Source organism: Pyxicephalus adspersus, chromosome 7 (genome assembly GCF_032062135.1).
Source record: "Pyxicephalus adspersus chromosome 7, UCB_Pads_2.0, whole genome shotgun sequence".
Lineage (NCBI taxonomy): Eukaryota > Metazoa > Chordata > Amphibia > Anura > Pyxicephalidae > Pyxicephalus > Pyxicephalus adspersus.
In genome coordinates this window covers 4,177,128-4,200,686 of record NC_092864.1, presented here as the reverse complement: position 1 = coordinate 4,200,686, position 23,559 = coordinate 4,177,128, and the positions used below count along the sequence as shown (strand labels likewise).

Below are 23,559 nucleotides of genomic sequence, written 5' to 3'. Positions count from 1 at the left end.
CTGTACAAAATCCATAGTCATGTCACTAACTGTCCCTCAAAGGAGCTCACAATCTAATGTGCCTACTATAGTCATATGTCATTAATGTAGTCTAAGGTCAATTTAGGGGGAAGCCAATTACCCTAACTGCATGTTTTTGCCCGATTGATTTGTGGGAGGAAACCGGAGTACCTGGAGGAAACCCACTCGGGGACACGGGGAGAACCTGCAAACTCCATGCAGATAATGTCCTGGCTGGGATTCGAACCTAGGACCTAGCGCTACAAAGGCCGGAATGCTAACCCCTGAGCCACTGACTGATTTGTTACTTATACAATACCGTTAAGATTGATGGCTGACAGAGGCTTAAACAAAGGTTCATTTCACCGAATGATACAAAGCAATTTAAGGATATCCCTTTCCCCACTATTACATGGGAGGCATGTGTGGGATATAAGACTAAACAAATACTCCTTTATGTGTTGTGGAAGTGATAAGGGCAAGTGAAAAGCCTCAGTGATCAATTCAAAGGGGTGGCACCCCCTGTGACTACCTTTGCAGTTTTGCAGGTGAATGATTTTAATAACATTTTGATGCCCGATATATATTTGGGATTAATTTGCTCAACACCAACTAAACTTTTATACTTTAACAAATGTAACTGAGCATTGTAATGTATTTGTGGACACGAATTAAAAACTATTGAAATGGCCAGCGGTAAAAGTGTTTCAATAAAAGTTGTATAAAATCCACCCATCCCGACGTAACATGACAAAGCTTAATGTTAGTAATTGGGATGGAATCCTGGACCATGCAGAAAAATGGGTGTAGTAGCGCCATCTCATGGCGGAATACAGTCTCACCTGACGGATGTTTTGTCCAACGTACTCGATCACCATCTCATCGGCTGCAATGGGCTCCATGGCGAAGAGCCCCCACTCGTGAATGCGACTGCGGCCGAATCTCAGTTTCTTCTTACGGAACTGCAGAAGCAGAGAACAACATCGGGGTTAGGGTTTACTTAGCAGCAGCGTGCCATGACCTACCATGCATATTTTTCTGGGCACAATAAATGTTTTCGTAATTCAATCGTTGTAACATTGGTCTGGATGACAAAGCACTGCTACACCAAATGTTTGATATACACCCTCCCCATCATTCTCCGGTGATCTCATGGATTCCAGGCATGAGAGCCCTAACTGCCCCAAAACAAAGATGTACAATCATAACAATGTGTTCAATATTACAATTCAACGTCGCCCCCTTGTGTTCAGAACAAAGCATTGCAACTGCTGTTTTACCTTCAGTTGGTTTAGCTTCAACAAGTCGCTGTCCAGGATTGAGAAAGAGCCAATAGCATTCAGGAGGCGTCTCTGCTCCGAGCGACGCTCAGAAAGCACCCGATTTGTACCCTGTATAGAAAAAGAAAACAAATTGAAGCCAAGGGTCTAATGTAAAGCAACCAGGCTTTGGACCCGGGTTTGTGTCTCCATACAGTCCCTGGTCAGGTGAGACAAACCTGCATGTCGCTGTCCAGTTCCCGTACAGATACCGGGATAACATCCAGATATTTGTCTTTATCCTTCTTGCTGATAGCATAGTAGCCTTCGCTTCTCGCACAGCCCGTCTGGTGCTCCCGAAGACCATCCTGCTTGTTCCGTTTTTTCTTGGGGTCAGCGATGTTGGTGAGTGAGGCTGTGTTAAGGAAGACAACAGACAAAGGGTGCAACAGACATGTGCAAAGGGAAAAATGTTGTGTTGTGTAGCAAGATGGTCCCAAAATTACGAGAGGCAGCTTGAATTTGACATACAGTATCCGGACAAAAATAAAGGTCCTGCTTTTAAACTAATGAGTGCAGAACTGTTTCTTCTTAGCTTCATCAAAGAACCCAGCATTACATTTCTGTCCCATATTTAAATCCCTACCCCTGGCAGCAGAAAACACATATTTTCCTACTGAAACATCTGATAAACACCTACAGTTAAGTCTTGTCTCTAAATTTTGGCCAGTGTTCCCCCCGGCTCCTTTTAGCAGTTTTTGAGTGATTACTGACAAGTTAGGTCATAATACCGGGGCTGCCACTCACCTACAGCTTCTTCACACCCAGATTAAAAAAATTCTGGGGAGAGCACTGAAAGGGATCAGCACGATTTGATTAAAGGGGACTGCACCAAGACTGGTAGGGTGCTACCTGCACAGCACTGTGGTATATGTCAGAGCTACAAGTATATAAATGTATAATAGTGTGTGACTGTGGGGGGACAGAGTGTCAGCTCCTCTGTACAGAGACTAATGGGACTGGCTCAGTGATCTCTGTACAGCACTGCGGTATATGTCAGAGCTATATAAATATATAATATTAGTGTGTGACTGGGGGGGACATTAGAGTGTCAGCTCCTCTGTACAGAGACTGATGGGACTGGATCAGTGATCTCTGTACAGCACTGCGGTATATGTCAGAGCTATATAAATATATATTAGTGTGTGACTAGGGGGGACATTAGAGTGTCAGCTCCTTTGTAGAGACTAATGGGACTGGCTCAGTGATCTCTGTATAGCACTGCGGTATATGTCAGAGCTATAATAATATTGTGTGGGAGGGACAATAGAGTGTCAGCTAGATGCCCCCCAACAGCTACAGGGTCAGCGTTTGCAGAATGAATTCTAATTGGTTTCCTAAACCCCAATCTAAGCCATGAAAGGATATTTGTATGGGGAACCCAGTGGGTGTCATTCAGCCAGTCAGTACTGTGGTCTTCTTGCAGAAGTCTCTCGTAGGTTTCCCTTAGGAAATACAAATCTTCTGCATCCAGCCCATTATTCCAGATGTCATAGAGAATCGTCATCTGCTCGAATTCACTTCGCACCTCATATTTCGGTGGAGAAGGCGGTATTATAGGACGACGGTTCTTGTGAGATCTCAAATCCCTTGTAGTTACCCAGAATTCCTCTTCTTCATCCTCGTCATCTTCATCCGATGTGACTTCTCCCGGCTCTATCACTTCCTTGGTTGGTTGCTGCTTCCGCTTTTTACTCTTCGTGTCCTTGTGAGTCGCTTTGACCGCGGCCTCCTCTGCCTTCTTAGGCGAGGACAGATGGAGATCGCCAACTTCCAACAAACCCGTCCTGGCCTCCAGTCCTGGTACTACCCCACCACCAATACAAATAACTTCCTCTGGTGCCTCCAGCACAGGCTGACCCAGATCAACATGGAGGAAGTCGCTGGGCTTTTCCAAGTCCATAGATAACCCACGTTGTCTCTTGGAGGTCTGTTTTATTGAGGCCGGATTCTGTGCATAACTATGCTCCAGTAAGATCTGCCGCACCGAGGCAATGAGAAGGTCCTCTAGATTTTCAGTTCGTTCTGACTCTATCGGTTCTTGAACAGAAGAGGACCTTGGTTCTGGTTGCTGTAAAGGTTCTGGAAGAACTGGTTTTACCTCATCCTCTTGATCAAAATCATCCTCCATCATATCTTCTCCATCCGCTGGCATGCCTTCCGGTCCAACTCGTGGGGGATTTGACTTGACCAGACAAGCATGGTCCCATGGGAGGTTTAATACTGTCAGCTGCTCCGGAGGTTTCTTCTGAGGAGAAGGCTCTTTGGCAGGAGTTGTAACCGGTATGGGTTCAGTTTTGGGACTCACAAGCTTCTCTGGTACCTTTGGCAAGGGTAGCGGAGGTTCCTCTGCTGGTGGCTCCAGCAAAGGCTCCTCCTTTGCTTTCTGTAGAACCTCAGGAGGTAGTTCCTCTGTTACTACGTGGTTTGGCTGTTTGCTCTCCGCAGGTTCAGGCTCCTCCTCTGGGGAAAGCAGGAAGGTGACAGTTTTTCGCCTCTTGTTGGGTGGAGGAAGAAGTGGTAGCGGTGGAGACGGAGGCGCGCATGGTTTGGGGGGTGTGATTGGAAGAGGTTGGGGAGGAGGCTCTTGGGTTGGGGCTTCTATATCTGTTTCCCGTTTGACTGATGGGGACTCATCTGAAAAGTCAATTTTAACAGTTAGATTCAAAGTAAAAAAAGGTGACATCTGCAATAAACAGGGGAACAAAAAGGATATCTTATATTTTATTATTCCCTATAATCAGAGGATTAGGATAAGGTAAGAAAAATGTATTACTTTTAAAGGTGATCTATGGGCTCCCCAATCCTCCCCTCGCCCTATATACTCACCTAACAGCACAGTCACATGACACTCCATTGCAGTCTCTTTGCACAAGACACATAGCCCCTCTCTGAGCGTTCATGTGACTGCCTGGAGACTTCGTATTGGCTGTCCTGCAGCTGGGCCCTATCAGAATGCAGAAGGGGTGTCTATCATTGAGATTAGTGCAAGGTGCCTAAGGGGTCCTGGCAGCACTGGGACACCCCTAGCACTGGATCAGCACTTGAAGATGATGTCAACAAGGGACCTGGCAGAAGTCTCAGACAAAGATGGGTTATGGGTGAAGATGTGAGTCAATGGCCGTGATTTATTAAAACTCCCCAAGGCTGGAGAAGATGCATTTTCATCAGTGTAGCTCTGTGATCCAGAAACCTAGAAAGGATCTGATCCAGGATTGAAAACATTCGCTAATAGCTAATGACTTTTAAGAAATTCATCACAGGTTTGCTGAATCACCCAGCTTCACTAACGAAAGTGTATCCTCTCCAGCCTTGGGGAGCTTTCATAAATCAGGCCCACTGTTTAAATGTTTGCCCAGAGATCGTCTTTGGTATTGTTTGGTGAAACTCACCAATGAACATTTACCAGCTATACGTCTTTTAGAGAAAGCAGACATGGCTGATGGGTTAAAGGGGGACTAAGTGACTTTTGAAGTTACCATTACACTTGATCAAGTATGTGGAAGTTACCAGAACTGAGAATGGAGATATATCGGCTTATATCTCATCAACTGCCAGTAAATATCACCTTGAGAAAAAAAGAGCAGAAGGAGTAATGTGAATTAGGCTTTGTATTTCCCCAAGCAATGTTAGTGAATGGGCCTGACCTCCAGACCCGGCTCACACATTGCAACAAACGAGCCAATGCCTTGCACGCTCGTTAGCAGTTTAATTTATAATTCTGTATTTGGGATTTTGCAGATGGGCTGGAAAGTTCTATAAATAAATTGATGGTGAAACACGATTTCATCACTCACCCCGGCTCTCCTCCTTCTCTATAACAGGTTCTGGTTCCGGAGGAGGTCCTGGTGGGCTGGGAGGTCTGAAGGGTTCAGGGATTGTGGGAGCCTCTAAGGTCTCATCCTCCTGATCTTCCTCATCATCGGAGGAAGCTGGAGATGAAGATGATGACGATGAAGAGGAGGATGAAGAGGAGGACGACGAACTGCTGTCCTCCTCACTGGAGCTGTCGCTGTCATCCGACACAATCTTGTTGGAGAGTTTGGATAGAGGCGTCTCGTCTGAGCCGGGACCAGGAAGACAGTAGAGAAAGAAAAGTTTATACAAGATATAAATCACAGGGACAGACAAGACTTACTAAGCTAATAATGATCTGTGAATTTTCTTCTTTTGCTCATTGGATTGACAACTTTAAACTGCAGATCTCTTACACTGATAGAAAAGGAACTTTTTGTGGGGTATTTAAAAATTTTTCCCCTGTGAATTTCATTTATACATATAATATTTTCTAGTGTGACAGCTGTGCACTTTGACAAGTGGCCACTAGGTGGCAGAACGAGTCATTGTTTAAATAGGAATTAAAATGAGAGAATCGAACACTTCTCAGTGAATTTCGGATGAATCGACAGGGGAATCATTTATAAATAGAGTCCTATAGGACCATTTTATCTATAATATATATCTATACTGCTAATAAATAAAGCTGAACTCCAAGAAGATATCAAAAATACAAGCATAGCCAACTGTTTTAATTAGCAAATCTGGAAATTAATTTCAAAATACAGAACAAGTATCTGAAATTGATTTATTATCAACCTCTTGTAGTTCCTGTACATCACAGCCCAGACTGGGGGGGGGGGGGGAAGGAGAAGAAGCGCAATGAGCTAATTAGTGTTCATGTGTTAACAAGGGACAGAAGGAGAGGGAGGAGTCAAAGATGAACACAATTCTTCTGCTTCTCATGTCATCCTCCAATCACAAGCTGGGGGAGGGACAAGACCTCTAAATTTTACCTAACTGGAGATAAGAAAAATCAGGACTTCAGCCAGAGAGCTGCGCTGTGTGTTAAACCTGCAAATCTCATTACTGGATAAACAAATCATTTGGCAGGTAAAGCAGCTCCCTTGTATATAGCCATGCATCTGGAGTTCAGCTTTACAATCTATATATTATAAAATCCATTCATACCTTCAGAATCTTCATCCTTGGTGCTAACATCATCATCTTCATCCTACAGAGAATAGGAAAAACATAATGGATAAATATGAGACCATTGGGTAAAATTAAAAGATGAAAGTGCAAGCGGTCTTAGAATAAGGACTTTAAAGGGGAACTGCGGCCATCTAGAAAATGCCATGTAAAGCTGAAATTGTTTCCTTTCTGGAAGTGTCATGGCCGACTTTATTCATTACCCATCTCTGGCTTCAGCTTTTGTTCAAGAATCAGCACCTGCCAAGGTTGAACGGGTGCAAAAAGAGCTGATCTGGGAAGTATCCTTTTCCTATATAGTCGCACCCAGTACAAGTACTGTTTTAGAGAATCCTCCCCAAAATAAATATACATCAGTCTGGAACAGATGGAATTTAAACATTCAATCACCATCTTACCTGTAGGCGTTCTATAGAGTTGCTGTTGTACTGAGACCATGACCCATGAGATGGTATACAGATATATACGCTGCTATGGGTGATTTGGGGGCATGGGAGGGTGGCTGCATTGTTCTCACAGGGGCTTCTGTACACAATAGTTACACACAATATGTATTGCACCTATTATTATTATTGTCATATTACCCTTCGGCAGCCATGTTTATGTCCCTCACCTTATCAGACGCAGATTCCTCAGAGGCCTCCTCACCCTCGCTGTCTAGATGGAATGGACTCCTGCGTTTGTTTTTTGCTCGGGAGCTCTCCCGCTGCGGAGGTTTTACTCCAGGCCGTGGTTCTGATGGGGTTTCCTTTTCTCTCTCTCCTGGATAAAAAAAAAATGTGTTGATCAGAGGAAGAAATTAAAAGAGAAATGTTTGATATGGTCAACACGGTGGCATTTGGCCTTTGCAGTGTTGGGTCCCATGTCAGAGGGTTAGGACATTTGTCTGCATGGAGTTTGCAGACTCTGTGTTTTCTCTGGGTACTCTGGTTTACTCCACATTACAAAAACATGCAGTTAGGTTAATTGGCTTCCCCCAAAATTGACCTTGGACTGTGGTAATGACATAGGACTATGGTAGGGAGATTGTGAGCTCCTTTGAGGGCCAGCTAGTGATATGACTATGGACTTTGTACAGCGCTGTGTAATATATCGGCGCTATATCAAATACTGTGTAACAATAATAATAAGAATATTATTATGTGTCTACATCTACTCACCATCCTCTTCCTCCTCTGCTGGCGTGGATGGCCGAGGCCTCTTCTGTTCACCATCCTCATCCTCCGATTGCTGCTTCCTCTTGACCTGTGTGTGGTGAGATGCCCAAGATGTCAGCTTAAGCAACGCACATATGAAAACCAGAAGAGTCTTGTTGATCAGATTCCCCCAGAAATATGAAACAAATGATCTGATTGGCTGATGTGTGAAATACCAGCCCCCCTATCACAGTCATTCTAAAATATAAGACAATTTTTCTCCATATTGAAATGTTTGTCCACTAACCTTGAACGATGGAAGCCGCAGCGCCTCCCGCAGTCCAGTGCCGAATCCAAAACCTTCAGCGCCACCGCTCTTGGCCCAATCTACCAATGAGAGCAGGCCAGGTTCTTTAGGACGGATCTTCTCCTTTTCTTCTTCTCGTACAGCAGGCTTAGCCACGCTCTGGAAAGGCTGAAGAAAGAGAAAGTCAGCGGCCAGTTTGCAAAAGAAAAATGTATTCAGTCACCACACTTGTTGTATTGCATTTCTCCTATTTAAAATATTTAACTTACAAGATATAAAAAGTGGGGTTTGTTAAATAAAATGCTGCGAGACATCAGGGGAGAGCAGTGAGAATGCTGTGAATAAATCTTTACAGACTGATAAAGGTTTGCCAAAAGCTAATGTGTGTGTGTTATGCATTGTGTATTTTCAAGATATCTTCATACTATGTCTATATACTTTCACAACAATTATTCTGATCACACAATTAGTACACAAAGATAAAGCCAAGTAAAATGAAAAAAGATTTTTAAGAAACTGATGTAAGGACATTTACAAGTCTGTGAACTTTCCCACAAAGCTTACAATCAAAGTATCTCTATATAGCAAACGGACACATTATTAGAGGGATGGGAGACTCTTCCTAAGCAAAGAGATGCCAGGGTGGGTAAACAAAAATGGCTTCTCCTGGGGACCCAGTAATAAGGTCTTCCCACCAGAATTACCATATCTGTCCAAATGCTACAACCATTGCTAAGCAAGAAGTGATGGGAGACATTCTGCTGAACTCCCTACAATGCAAAGCAGACAGATATATTGGGGTGTCTACACTTAAGACGGTAAGAATCTGTACCAATAAAGTTGTTTTCTGCATTCCAATTCAGGTGTAAGAGGATGTAATATCCTCTTCAAGGTCAAAAGCGGGCCACAAGGTCAACTTCAGGTCATATGCACCTGCCAAGGTATTCTGAATGGACTGTACCAAATTTATGTCAGGCTGATGCTATGTAAAGGCCCTTACAATTTATTATTGCTCTGCGTGGGTGGGGCAGCACACAGCCATGTGCAGAATTTTAACACGGAAACAGAATTCAGTGCAATATTCTCCCCAGCATTTTCTCTAAGCTGTGTGGGAAGAAGCTGTAGGCCGGTGGCAGCCTGTGTATTGTGACCCAGCTTTTAGTAACCACCCAAAAACAGCCGGGTGGTTACTGGAAAGTGCCAGGTGGTGCGCCCAGCTAAAGGGGGCCGGAGAGAACATTGCAGTGGGTGGTTCAATATATTCGCCCAACAAAAACAGAAATGTCACTAAGGGAAAGTTGCCTTTTAAAGGGAACCTGTTAGTAGAACATAAAGTAAAAATGGACAGGAGGCCACCTGGGTGTGTTGGTGTGGCTACCTCAGGCAGACCGACCCACCCAGGAGGTTCTGAACTGGGCATGAAAATCACATTTTTTGATGCCACTTTGCATACTCCGCAATGCCAGTGAGCTCATGAAGGGTATATGCATTGCATTATCGGATATAAACCATTTAAATACATTAGTGTGAGACTGCTGTGATGGTGCTTCTCTGGTACAGAGCGATGTCATGTCCCAGAGACCTCTGTACGATGCTGCAGAACATGTCAGAGCTATATAGACGACTTACTTTTGCTTTCTCCTCCTTGCGCTCCCACCATTCATCGAAGGCTCGGAAGGCAACAATCTCCACCATCTTTCTGTTTAAGTCTCTCTGCATAGTGCTCTTCATCTCCTGGATAAGAGCAGACAACACGCTTGCGATGGTAGTAGCATGTGGGTCCACTCCGCTCTCAGGGCCCCAGCTCAGAGGCCGGGTCTCCTGTCCCAGTGCTCTGTTTGTCCTGGCGGGTAGGTCCCGTAGTGGTAACAAGGGTTGGATCTGCTGTGTAGCGAATAGAGGGTAAGCCCCTCCGAAGACCTGCTCAGACATGAGCGGCGGAGGGTGCTGCTGTCGGTGTCTGTGTGGCAGTGGATGGGGCATTAATGGCGGGGGGTAGGGATCCTCGTACTGCTGCCCTTTGCCTTGCCTGTTCTGCTGCAGGCGGCTCAGCATCTGAGTCTGCATTTGGAAGGACATTGATGTTCCCCCCCACTGGTTACCCAGTCTGTTTACCAGCTCCATGGAGTTCACAAAGTCATAGATATGAGGAGCTGCAGTGGCTGAGGATGAGGACGGGTCAAGTGGTGGAGGTGTGGGCGGATGGCCTCCCAGCTCCCCTAGCCGTCTTTGGGCAGCAGTGTTGGGTAGGATCGGATAGGAATTGGGGGTTTGGTGATGCGGATGGGTGGCCATCTGTAAAAGAGGTGAAGGAAGGTGTTGGGATGGGTAACCTCCAGCAGGGCCGGCAAGATGGGGTAAAAGTGGGTAAGGTGGACCAGCAGCTCCTGGCATGTCAATGGCCATTTCTTCATCTGAAATTTCCATATCCTCTCCGGATGACAGCTGAAGGGTAAGAAGAAGGACAGATGTTAGTCATAATGTTCACATTTTACTTTCTGTACCATAAACATAGAAAATGATTTAAAGAGAAGCAGTCACCATTCCTGATTAGAGCATAAAGTTAATTTCCTCCCCCTTACCATCTTCTCAGCTCCATCACAACCCAATGTGCTGCTATATTATGGACGACCAAGTGCAGTGCTCAACCAGAATATTTTTTTAAGCTGGGTGGGAAGAACCTGGAGGCCGGTGGCAGCCCCGGTATTGTGACCCAACTTTTCAGTAACCACCCAAAACAGTGTGGTGGTTGCATGGAAAGTGCCGGGTGGTGCGCCCAGCTAAAAAGGGCCGGAGAGAACACTGGAGTGCTTAGGCTTAGACCAACCCAAATACCGTCCTGTGGCGGAGGAGGCATTGATCTCATTACTGAACCAGATCTTACCCATGGTGGACTCCTGCAGCAGGAAATAAATTGGGGGGTATAATTGGCCGAAGGGGCGATGGGCCATTAGAGGACACTGCTGCTTTGCCATATTTGAACATAGTGACAGGGTCTCTTTAAAACGTAAAGGAGAGACAGGCATTGCAGATATCAGAGCTCTATGCTAGTTACTAATCCAGGGAATATATAAAAATAGAGAGTGGCGTTAGTAGGAGCTTGGAATTAACGCCACTGGTGTCACATACCTTACTAATTACATAGAAAGAAAACCTTTATGAAAATAAAACTTTAACTGATTATGTCAGTATTTTTATGTCAAAAGCGGTACATTGTTTTTGCGTGGAAATTTGTTGTTTAATATTTTAGGCCTGTAATCTATAGGAATAACTCCTGGGTATGATAACGACTGAAACACAAATCATAAATTATAATATAATAAATAATTACAAATCATTTTATAAATAAAATATTAAATAAAATAAACCTAATTTAAAAAAAAAAAAAAAATTAAAATTTTAAATATTTTTTATATTTACATTTTTTTGTCCAAACAAGGATACATTAATAGAATAAACTTTTGGATTTATTTTTTATAACTTTTTTTTTTTACGGTGATCAATGTTTTAAAAGCACATTACAATGTTATCTGCTTTTAAATTTCCCGCCGAGGCACGCCTCCCGCCTCCCCGGCGTACTGACGCATCATACGGATCGAGCCCGGGGATGTGATGCAGCAGCCGGCCGGGGATCCATGAGGTCGCCGCTGGATCGAGGGGAGTAGGTAGGATTTTGTTTTCCTACCCCGAGTATGGCTCGAGGTTACCGCTTTTGGTGCATTAAATTCACTCGTGAATACTGCCAAGGTGGATAAAGACATCATATGCTTATAAATGTACATATAAGGGATGTGCATTTAAAATGCCAGCAACCTTATTAATTATACATTTAAAAAAAATCACCAATTTTACATGTTGAAAGAAACAACATATCATCTCAATCAATTTGTTGACCCAACGCGTTTCACAGAAGAATAACTTTGCTTCATCAGGGGCAGCACTTCACTTTACTTCAATTCAAAAAAATTATTTAAATAAATGATAAATAAACCATTTTAAATTTAAATCTGTTATTAAGCATATGATGTCTTTAAAGTCCCATTTTTGTATATATATTTTCTTTTTATTTAATCCGAGGAAACGATACAAATGACACAAAGCAAAATTAAATACAAAGTTGCCATATCCATCCACTATCAGAAGCCCAATGCTTTGCATAAAAAAGCCATCTCAGTCCAATATAAAATGCAGGAAGGAAACTATACCAGGGAAGGAAGAAACTTCAGATAAAGTTTCCTCATCCCATAAAAGAAAACAAAAAAAAAAAACTGGAAGACAAAACAAAGTCTACAAACAGCGTCCCAACTCCAACCAATCGGCTTCCCCGCTGTCTCCAAGTGAAGCCGCCATGACTGGCGAAGGAGGAAGGACGCTGCATTGGACAATATTTCCAGAGGCAGCCGGACATCTCTGGGTCTTCGCATGCAAGATTTTGCTCAGAAGTAAAAATGAAATTTGAACTTGCAATGTATCAAACGTCTGTACCCGGGTAGGCACTGGTATTAGTATTGGCTGCTTTATTAATGCTGCAATTTCAAATTTCATTTATTAAAAGTAAAAACTGCACCATATAATTGTGGACCTTTAAAGTTCCTACTGCATGCAGATTTACCTATATGGAGGCCCACATAGTTCTTTACATTCATAGTTACATAGTAAGTTAGGTTGAAAAAAGTCCATCAAGTTCAACCATTAGTGAAATAAATATATCCCAGATAAAAACCCTATAAGACATAGTTGATCCAGAGGAAGGCAAAAAAACTCTGGTACAATTTGCTTCAACAGGGGAAATTGGATGTTCCCGGGATCAACAGTCTCTGTTATTTTTACATTAAATCCTTAATCCCCAGTTATATTCTGTGCTTCTAGATATCATCCAGCTTTTTCGTAAAGCAATCTATAGTAGTTGCTGAAACTCCTTCCTGAGGGAGCCGATTCCACATTTTCACAGACCTTACAGTGAAGAATCCCTTCCTTATCCGGAGCTTAAACTTCTTTCCTTTAGACGCAAAGAGCGCCCCCTTGTGCTTTCCCCTTCCTGTTGAACCCCAACCTTTGCACAAAGCAGAATTCCATGGTTTGTTGAGATTTATTATGAGCACCCAATTACCTATCACACGGTATAGGTACAGGGCATGTCACTTTACTTCCCTGGGTCTATGGGGAAACTAAAGGGGAATTTGGTAAAGATGAGCAGTTGCAGTATTAATGGCAGCTGTTGCACAGTGTAATAGTTTTATGATCTACTGATCCAGTTGGGAACCCCTGGTGAACAGGTGGCCTTGTAATATTCCCCGCTATATAAAAAATGCATTGGATCACACAGAGAGCTCAGATACAAAGCTTTAGTCCTTTACTCTTCCATATGGCCACAATAAAAGTGTCATCTACCTGTATAACCTCCAAATTATCTGTCTATTCTATATCCTAAAGAGAACCTGTAATGAATTTTTGCAGGAGATTGTCGTTGCCTTTATTACCCTTGGGATCTATTTATAAATTATAAACTCTTAAGTTACTGATAAAATTCAATTCCTTTCTATTCTTTTCCCATTGTGGCAGCTGTGCACTTCTGACGATTGGCCACTAGGTGGCAGAACGAGTCATTGTTTTAATAGGAGACCTGTAGAAATAAACGAGCATAGATTTCACCAACAGTGAATTTACAGTGAATTCGTATGGGTGAATAATTTATAAATAGAGCCCATTGTCTAACTTTAGCACTGTGCTGGACTTCCACTAAGCCTCACCAACTACTATTCCAGGGAAGTCCGGAAGAAACATGCCAACTAGACAGGGAATGGAGGCATTTGGTCCAATGGGCCGGAAACCTGCACGTCCTGACTATTAACGAGACGAGAACAAGAGACTAAACGAGGAAAGTGGGAGCGTCTTCTAGGCTGCCACCACTGACTGACATCTGTGTGGAGCATTTGGGCAGAACAATAAATTCTGATAAGGTTGTGTGTTCCCCGACACCTTTTCGCTGGGCGCACCGCCCGGCACTTTTCAGTAACTACCCGGCTGTTTTGGATTGTTACTGAAAAGTTTGGTCACAATACCGGGGCTGCCACTGGCTACAGCTTCTTTCCACTACCCCACCTGTCCAGTGTTCAACCCAGAAAGCTAGGTGGTGGCCCTGTATTGTGGCCCAACTAAGAAACCACAAAAAGCTGGGTGGTTATTGAAAAACTCCAGGTGGTGCGCCCAGCTAAAAGAGTCCCTATCCTTCACATTACCCTCCCTGGGGGTATGAATATTGGGGATTTTTAATGTAAAAGCAATACATTTTAAAATCCCCCCTATTTTACATTTTCCACCCGGTCCCACCTACCTGCCCAATGGTCCTGCTTTCCAACCTAAGACTGGCGAGCAAATGCCCGTGCGGCATCTGCTTCCCTTGGCCCCGCGTCCCTAACTTTCACGGCCGGCATCTGTGTAGCCTGGTAATGCCGAGCATCGCTAGCGGACGCCGCGGGCGCTGCTGGAGGACGCCGCTGGAACGCGGGAACCATGTAGGACTTGGTAAACTCCCTGGCAATTCCACTCCGAGTGTGGCTCGGGGTTACCGCTTTTGGTTGGGAAAATCCACCCCGAGCCACACTCAGGAATACCGCCAGGGAGGTTAATGCTCCAAAAAACACATACACAAGAATGAATCTGTACATTCACTGCTTCATTGCTACCACACCTACTATATAATAGGGACAGTGCTGAACCTAGAACTGTTTATAAGCCGGGTGATAAGAAGTTGTAGGGGGGTGGCAGCCCCGGTATTGTAACCCCACTCTTCAGTAACAACCCAAAAACAGCCGGGTGTTACTGAAAAGAGCCGGGCGGTGCGCCCAGATAAAAGGGGCTGGGGGGAATGCTGAAGGATTTTATTTTAATTCTAAATTGCTTTTTAGAAAACCTTCTTTTAGAATGTTTTCATCCCCAAACTGACACCTGTGTCTTCCCCTTGTGCCGTAGTTTGTATACATTTCCTCTGATGTGGTTACAGGTGCAGTGCACGCTTCCTGCTCTGGGGGTGATTTGTTGTGGGTGAACGGTCGGCATTCAGTGCAGCTCCGGCCCTAATATAATACGGATACAGGGGGGAAGGGGAATGGTTTGATATTGAATATCATTTATTAGTCACACAGAACACCAGGTCACATGTTTGCCAATCTGCCCGGCTCGTTCACCGGGTTCAGCACTACTTTCAGGCCCATCATATTCTGGAGAATCATCTGGCGGAGGTTTCTATTTGTCTTTATGAAACTCTTCTTATACTGACGTGGCTGCACGGGAGCTGTCAGCAGGGACAGAGCCGCTCATATGACACTACAGCTGCACTCCAGGCAAATTATTATACACAGTATTTATATAGCGGTGACATTTTACGCAGCGCTGTACAAAGTCATGTGACTAGCTGTCCCTCACAATCCAATGTCCCTACCATAGCCATTTGTCATCATCACAATCTAAGGGGGAAGACAACCTACCTGCATGTTTTTGTGGGAGGAAACCCACACAAACACGGGGAGAGAACCTGCAAACTCCATGCAGATAGTGTCCTGGGACCCAGCGCTGCAAAGGCCGGAGTGCTAACCCCTGGGCCACCGTGCTAAATACACCGATGACGCATAGATGTGATTTGTTTTACCTAGCAAAGTATTCCTGTCCTGCCAGTCTGGAGGGTTATAAAATGAATGGAACATAAAACAGCGCTGACTGGCAGCGCAGAAAATTACCAACACTGAAATGTTATGGCTGTGACTGGACAGTGAAAAAAGAGCTAGCTACACACCTGAGCTCATCCATCATTCTGCTACCCTCTCCTATTCTAGGAGCGTTCAACCCAGGATTTATATAGGCTGGGTGGGAAGACGCTGTAGGTGGGTGGTATTGTGACCTCACTCTTTAGTAAACACCCAAAAAAAGCCGGGTGGTTACTCTTTTAGCTGGGCGGTGAGCCCAGCTAAAAGAGGCCGGGGAGATCACTGTACAGCACTGTACAGCATTAAAGTAGAAGTAAAGTTTTCAGAATACACAATCAGGCGGCTCATTATTGCAGAAAGTTACATGTTAATGTTCACCCGGCCCCTTATCAGCCAGGCCCACCACCCGGCACTTCTCAGTCACCACCCGGCTGGTTTTTAGGTGATTACTGAACAGTTGGGCCACAATACCGGGGCTGCCACCCGCCTACAGCTTCTTCACACCCAGCTTAAAAAGATTTCTAGGTTGAACACTGCAGCCGTTGTCCCTATAACGTCATACCCGGCTAACCAATTCCTGGCGACAAAGCGGAGATACGCATGCGCAGAGTCGCCAGGCATTCCTCCGCATGTCCCGAGAATGAATGAACTCTTATGCCGGAGTTACACCATCCCATCCTAAATAAAGGTTTTGTTTTTTATTTATCTGGAGTTTAACTTTAAGAAGGGATAAAAAAAAAAAAGATGGAGGCAGCCCGCAGGGTGCTTGTGATTGGGCGCTTTTATTTACAGTGTAATAAGGATAACAAAAATCTGATCCACTCGTCAGGAAGAAACAACAGAAAAAAGCTTTTCTATACCCCCCACCGGGCTACAGAACTCCGCTTTTCTATACCCCCATCGGACTACAGAAGTTAGTATTTCTATACCCCCCTCCCCACCGGACTACAGAACTCAGCTACTCTATAAACAACCCCCCACACACACACCCACCAGACTACAGAAGCTTTTCTATACCCCCCACCGGATTACAGAACAATGTTTCCAGTGAAAGGTGAAGGAACGAGTGCTGTACACAGAGCAACCATTCTTTTCTAAAGAGCCGACGAGCCACTGTACTCGCCTCTATAGAAATGAACAGCGGTCATACCAGAATATTTGTTCTGATCCCCCAGGATGGATCAATGAACAATGTCGGCGGAGCCCTGTACACATCACATTTTCCCCTGAATCTCCAAGCACAACCATTCATCTTGGGTGAGATCTGGCATAAGGCTGCATACACACATCAAAGTGGGAGGTGGCTGTATAACAGTCACATGGTATACATTGCATCTAGATTTATTAGTTTTATTCTTCTCACACATCCATGCTGCACCAGACGGCAGCACACGCTGGACAATGAGGGAGCCAATTGCCCAAACTGCATGGGGGTAACCTATGTATCATGCAAACTCCTTCCAGGTAGCAGCTGAGATCCAAATCATTCTCTCCGTGCTGCAGGAGAGAATCCTGACCACTCAACCATCCGGAATTCCTTGTATGATCAACAGTTTGCAGAAAACACATCAACCAGCACAATAGAATAGAAGACGAGAAGGGACCGCAAAGGTGTAACCAGACACACAGATCACATCTGTCCAAACAGCCTACCGTGTATCAAAAGCCCATGTGACAGGGTGACAACACAAGGACACAAATGACAGAGCGTTGTCACCCTATTATTAAAGCAATAAAAACCTAACAGAGGTGTAAACAATGCCTTTTAAACACCACAAATATCTAGTTGAATGGACCTTTTTAAATATCAAATGATCTAGATGAGAGATCATTCAGCTAGTACAATATAGCTATAGATCTTGAAAAAAGTTTGTTTTAACTTTTCTTAAAAACCAATTGGATGAAATCACTGGACAGCACCAGTTGAACAAGAAATAAAAAGCCAATCCCTCTTACCCGTTCTTGTCCGTTGGCCGGTCTGGTAATCTCTCCAAACCTAAGGAAGGCCTCGGCCGACACGTCCTCAAAGCTGGCAGGCGGAGGAGGAGTGTATGGCCCGTGTACAGGTGGGGGAACCTCCTCGTGGACAGCGGTCTCTTGTGTGGCTCCATCTGCCGTTCCCTCGTCCTCCTCCTCCGTATCAGAAGGCAGGAAGGAGAATTTAGAGCGCTGTTCCTTCAAAAGAGCTTCGATACGAGAGTCCAGACTGCTGCTGTGTTGTGTGAATGGTAAGCTCTCGGAGACTTCATCGGGGAGCGGAGAGCAGGAACGTGCTGGGGATGGAGGGGGAGAACAGGCCGGGAGCGGAGGAGGTGGTGGAGGCGGCTCCCAGCTCTCTGTTGGCGGAGGTGGGGGCTGTAGTAATGAGGAAGATGGTGGCGATGGAGGAAGCGGTGGATGCATTCGATAGTCCCGGTCAATTTGAGGATCGTCCGGTGGGGGTGGCGGAGGTGTCGGCAGGGGAGGAGTCCCAGGAAAGCGGTGTAAAGGTGGCTCCTCTGGGGGTGGCGGAGGTTTCCTGTGCCGGGACCGGTAGGACTGAGGGGACGTTCGATGTTGGTGTCTGTGGTATCGTCGGTGGCTGTTATCGTGCTGTGAAGAAGATGAAGCTGAAGAGTAGTGGTGTCCAGAGCGCCGCGAGTAAGAATCTCCAGAGCTGTTCTCCTGCCGCCGCGACTTATATCCTGAGGTGTCATGAGAACTGGAATGGCTGGGGGTACTCTGCCTGCAGACAAACAAACGTTTAGAATCACATAATACACAATTGTCTCCAGGTCACGCAGCGCAATGTACAAATAGTAACCCCTTTATAATCTGCACCATTACATTTTCTGCACAGCTCCCCTAGTGGGTATTCCTGCCAATTGCAGAGATGTAATACAGGTATAGAGGGGATAGTGGACCCTGTATGGGTAAGGTAGTGGGGTCTCCAATTCGAGAAAACTCACAATTCTGGTTTTCAGAAAATGCTGGGATGTCAAACAAAAGAATTACATGGCACGTATTGAACAAGGTAAACTGGAGGCTCGTTACTGCCTCAACCAATATTTTGGATGATTAACATTTGGCAGATAGTTTGGTTCTGCATTTATCTGGAGGTGGTCTGCCAACTTTTATCAAACATCCCCCCATAAATCCAGCTGCACAATCATAGAAAGTGCTGACATAACTACTTTCTCTTATTTCTGAATTCATTAAGCGGGAGGTTTGATCTTGTGTGGTCATTTGACACTCAGAATACATTTCTCAGATCATCTCTGTATAGTATTCCAAACCCTATATCTACATGAGGAGATGGGACTTATAAACACATGAAGTGCTGAGCAACTGTAGGAATTTAATCTGATAGCAGAGAAAAGGCACAGAATGTCCTGGCGGTTTGGACAGCAACACAATGGATTTCATGAATGTAAAAAGTTCATGTGAAAAGGTAATAATTACAAGATATATTATTCAATAGGACTGCTTGGAAAATTTGGCGTTGGGTTTAGTTGAGCTTCCTTTTTATTTCTGGGGTTCCAACGCCGCCAGCGTCTTCCTGTTGCCCCTAATCCTGCACTGAGCAGGCACAAGGTCGGGTGATGCGTAAAAAAAAAAAAAACAAGCGCTGATCTCAGTACACATGCGTGAGATTAAGCGCTTGTTTTTTTTACATTTGAGGAAAGTCCCGATGAAGATTGCCTGACCATGCCCATATGTGATGCTTCTACTCTACCTGGTGGGTTTATCATTTTAAAGCATGGGAGGAAAGAGCAGAAACTCACAACATGCCAAGGTGGGCAGCACCCCAAAATTAAAGATTATGGTGGTCAGCTGTCATTCTGAAGTCCCCAAGAAATGAAAACTTTATATTTGATGGGCAAGTTCATCTAAACACATTAATTAAAGATTAAGAATAATGCGTTAGTGCTCACAAAAACTCTAAATGTCATTACAAGCAACCTAGAATGCCCCCCTTTAATACTACTATTATTACAGAGTATTTACATAGCGCTGTCATATTATGCAGCACTGTACAAAGTCCACAGTCATGTCACTAGCTGCCCCTCAAAGGAGCTCAAAATTTAATGTCCCTACCGTAGTCATATGTCATTAATACAGACTAAGGTCAATTTTTTTGGGACAAAGCCAATTAACCTAAATGCATGTTTTTGTAATGTGGGAGGAAACCTGAGTACCCGAGGGAAACCCACATAAACATGAGGGGGGAACCTGCAAACTCCATGCAGATAGTGTCCTGGCCAACATTCCAACCCGGGACCTTGCACTGCAAAGACCAGAGTGCTAACCCTGAGCCACCATGCTGCCTAATACATTTTAGATGGGGTATGCAGAAGTAGCACCCTCACATACCTGCTGGAGTAGGCGGAGTCCTGAGAGAAGGGGGTGCCAGATCTGGGAGTGTACGGGGTGCCCTGGGAGGACATGGTTGGTGTGTACTGGCTGTAAAGAGATCCAGAATCTTGAGAAGACGGGGTCCCATTTCCAGGTAGGAAAGATGTGTCTCTGGACAAACGCCTTCGACTGTCAGCCTGGAGACAAATCACAAAATATTACAATCAGCAGGTTCTTCTTAAACAGGGGAGCAGATCTATGAAACAGAATAAGTTAGAATGCACCTCCAGCAACCACCCCGTTATATTAGGTTAGAAAATTTGCCTCCCCCCTGCACAATTTGATTAGTGTGAAGACCAATAAGAATATGTGGGAACATGGCTGAGCAGCAGGTGACCTTGGGGCTTTGCCTCTCGGCTCAGGATTGAAATGGTTGAAAAGCTGCTGCAGGTATGTACACACATCATCACCTTTAACCAACAACAGTAAGGTAAACGCACTCCGGTTGTACTGTATCAGTGTTCTCCCCAGCCCCTTTTAGCTGGGCGCACCACCTGGATATTTTTGGGCAATTACTGAAGAGTTGGGTTACCATATAGAGGCTGCCACCCACCTACAGCTTCTTCCCAGCCAGCTTAAACATTTCTGGGTTTAACATTGAGGCTGCGTACACATGTTAATGTGGGAGCTGGCACGTTATAGATTGTATTGAAGCGTATTTGTTTTATGTGTATTTTGTTGGGAGGATGTTGTTTCTACTTTTATTGTTGGAATGGGAAGTGCATAGGAATTTTTTTTTTTAAACTGGAAGCCAATTATATTAAAATCTTACCAAACCCCATATTACTTTTCATGTAATGATGCGTCATGTGACATAACCCATCCCCTCACCTGTTCGGGCAGCAGCCTGTCTTGTGCCCACCTCCCAGTGGTGGGAACAGTCTGAGGATTGTAGGAGCCGCTCACAATCAAATCGTAGTATTTCTTCCGCTGTTGCCCTGCAAGAGGCACAAAATGTTTTATTTACATAACTCGCCATGGAAGCCTCCTTCACAAATAAAGAAATCCGGTCCTTAGTTACCTAGCAGGTCGAGCTCTGCATGTACAATGTTGCCCATCACGGACGTGTTGTGAAGGTGAGCGACGGTCTCCTTTGCTGACCGCGAGCTGGAGAAGAGAACCTTAGCAAGGCCGAGGTGTTTGCGGGTCTCTGGGTGAAGCAGGATCTCCACCTCTTCTACAATTCCAAATTTACGGCACATGTCAGTCAGGAAGGGCTCCCGGATGTTGTCATTCAGGTGGGCAAATGTAACTTCTTTCTGGGGGAGCTGTCCAATGTAGAACTTGTCGTACTGGCGAGAGAAGGGAGGAGATTAAATATGGAAAAATCATCAATGTGCTTTTATAAATCCACTGACAAATAAGTTAACACAGACATCTGTAGTGGGGGTGGCTGACTTGCAATCTAATGAGGAGAAGAGAGAAGGAAAGACTCAGCTGAGCCCCGGAAGACGACTTTTCTTTGCTGCAGTTCAGCAGACCTGGTCACAATCCCGCCTTTAGACTGTAGGGGGGGCTATACACATACATCTCACTGTCACAATATCACAGCAATATTTTGTCGTGCCAACACCCCTCATATAAAAGTGAGGTGCCAGTTCTATACTCTCCTGTGCTGTCACATATTGGAATTCTGCACACGACTGACCCTGGACAAACTCCATGTATATAAAGTCACTTGTTACCTTCAATCTTCTCTCGGTTCCTTTTAGCAGGACACACCACCCAGCACTTTTCTGTGACCACCTGGCTGTTTTTGGGTGGTTACTGCAAAGTTTGGTCACAATACCAGGGCTGCCACCCGCCTTCAGCTTCATCCCAAATGGCTTAAAAAAATGCGACACCTGTCCAGTGTTCAACCCAGAAAGCCAGGTGGAGGCCCTGTATTGTGGCCCAACTAAGTACCCACCATATTCCCTGGATTAGTAACTGTTCTAGCATAGAGCTCCGATATCTGCAATGCCTGTCTCTACTTTACATTTTAAGGAGACCCTGACACTATGTTCAAATATGGCAAAGCAGCAGTGTCCTCTAATTGCCCATTGCCCCTTTGGCCAATTATACCGCCCAATTTACACTCTCCGCACATGAAAAAAAGGGACAAAAAAAGGGACACCTGTCCAGAAAGCCAGGTAGTGGCCCTGTATTATGGCCCAACTAAGTACCCACCATATTCCCTGGATTAGTAACTGTTCTAGCATAAAGCTCTGATATCTGCAATGTCTGTCTCTCCTTTACATTTTAAAGAGAAAGATTAAAGAGGTGTCCTCTAATGGCCCATCACCCCTTCGGCCAATTATACCGCCCAATTTACACTCTCATACCTCCTCCCTGCTGCAGGAGTCCACCATGGGTAAGATCTGGTGCAGTAATGATATCAATGCCTCCTCCGCCACAGGACGGTATTTGGGTTTGTCTAAGCAAAGTCACTCCAGTGTTCTCTCCGGCCCTTTTTAGCTGGGCGCACCACCTGGCACTTTCCAGCAACCCCCACACTGTTTTGGGTGGTTACTGAAGAGTTTGGTCACAATACCCGGCCTGCCACCGGCCTACAGCTTCTTCCCACCTATCTTAAAAACAGTTCTGGGTTGAAGACTGACCTTGAATTTGGGGATGGGAAGGGACACTTCTCGTGGTTTACTCCATATACGTTGTGGCCGAGGGTCCCGCACATCTCCCAGTGGAAGAAATGGTCCGTCCTGGAGGTTGGAAGAAACGAGAAATTATTAAATATTGAATAACCATTTATTACCATAACAGGGGACAGATGTGAGGCCTTTATTTTATGAATTCCCCTCACCACCACATACAATAGAATATACCAGTGTGTTTCATGGTGGCGATTGGCTGAAAGAATTACCCGGGGGGAGGAGCCGGCTTATGATTGGCTGAAGGAAATGACGGAAAAAAGGAGCCGGCTTGTGTGGTTACATAGTAGGTTAGGTTAATAAAAGACATAAATCCATCAGGTTCAACCACTCGAGAAATAAACATATCTCAGATATAAAACCCTATGGACATAGCTGATGCAGAGGAAGGCAAAAAAAACCCGGGATAAAATTTGCTTCAACAGGGGAAAAATATCCTTCCTGATCCCATGAGGGTTGGCTGAACAAAATGACAAGAGAGAGGAGACCCCACTAGCTATAAGGTGTGAATGCAGTGCTAAGTCTGCCCCACACTGGGGTCTCTCCTCCTAGAAATGATGAATATGGGTGTGTTTTTGGCTGAGATCAGTGGGGATGTCACGTGGAGGTCATTGGGAGGTCATTGGGAGGTCATTGGGAGGTCAGTGGGAGGTCACTCGGCCATACTTACGGTAATGTTGAAGTGAATTCCATCGTAGCGATAAACCTTCTGACTGCTCCTCGTCCCTGGAAGAGCCGGATCCAGAAGCAGCTTGTAACTCCTCCACTGGAAGCCGGTTCCTCTGTGACTGTCACCCTCAGGCTCCATCTGGGGACATCGGACCTGAAAAACACAACGAGACCCGTGTGACCACAGAGAGCGCCAGATCTGCACTCTAAAGATGGAACAATGATTGAGAGACTGCGGAGGTACAACTGACATCATTCACAGCCCTCTGCGACAGCTTCCTCATAACACTCTCATTACAGACATGATTTCATTCACTTCCCGATGTCTCACAACTAAACTTTCTTCTGTCTATAGCTCAGCACTCTCCTGGATGTCTCTTTCTATATAATCCT

General features: G+C 44.9%; 1 protein-coding gene across 2 annotated transcripts in view; it reads right to left on the bottom strand.

Annotated features, from left to right (window-relative positions):
• Window positions 1-23,559, bottom strand: part of SETD1A (SET domain containing 1A, histone lysine methyltransferase) — a 33,331-nt gene that overhangs the window by 6,543 nt on the left and 3,229 nt on the right. For both annotated transcript variants that reach the window (XM_072417144.1, XM_072417145.1), the window contains exons 2-17: window positions 23,168-23,320; window positions 22,450-22,548; window positions 20,871-21,141; window positions 20,681-20,787; window positions 19,808-19,986; window positions 17,411-18,179; window positions 9,381-10,196; window positions 7,752-7,919; window positions 7,469-7,553; window positions 6,922-7,070; window positions 6,288-6,330; window positions 5,117-5,380; window positions 2,688-3,956; window positions 1,499-1,668; window positions 1,281-1,391; window positions 843-962 (exon numbers count right to left, since the gene is read on the bottom strand). In XM_072417144.1, the coding sequence (XP_072273245.1) occupies window positions 843-962; window positions 1,281-1,391; window positions 1,499-1,668; window positions 2,688-3,956; window positions 5,117-5,380; window positions 6,288-6,330; window positions 6,922-7,070; window positions 7,469-7,553; window positions 7,752-7,919; window positions 9,381-10,196; window positions 17,411-18,179; window positions 19,808-19,986; window positions 20,681-20,787; window positions 20,871-21,141; window positions 22,450-22,548; window positions 23,168-23,320 (4,773 nt within the window). The remainder of the gene's footprint in view (window positions 1-842; window positions 963-1,280; window positions 1,392-1,498; window positions 1,669-2,687; window positions 3,957-5,116; window positions 5,381-6,287; window positions 6,331-6,921; window positions 7,071-7,468; window positions 7,554-7,751; window positions 7,920-9,380; window positions 10,197-17,410; window positions 18,180-19,807; window positions 19,987-20,680; window positions 20,788-20,870; window positions 21,142-22,449; window positions 22,549-23,167; window positions 23,321-23,559) is intronic.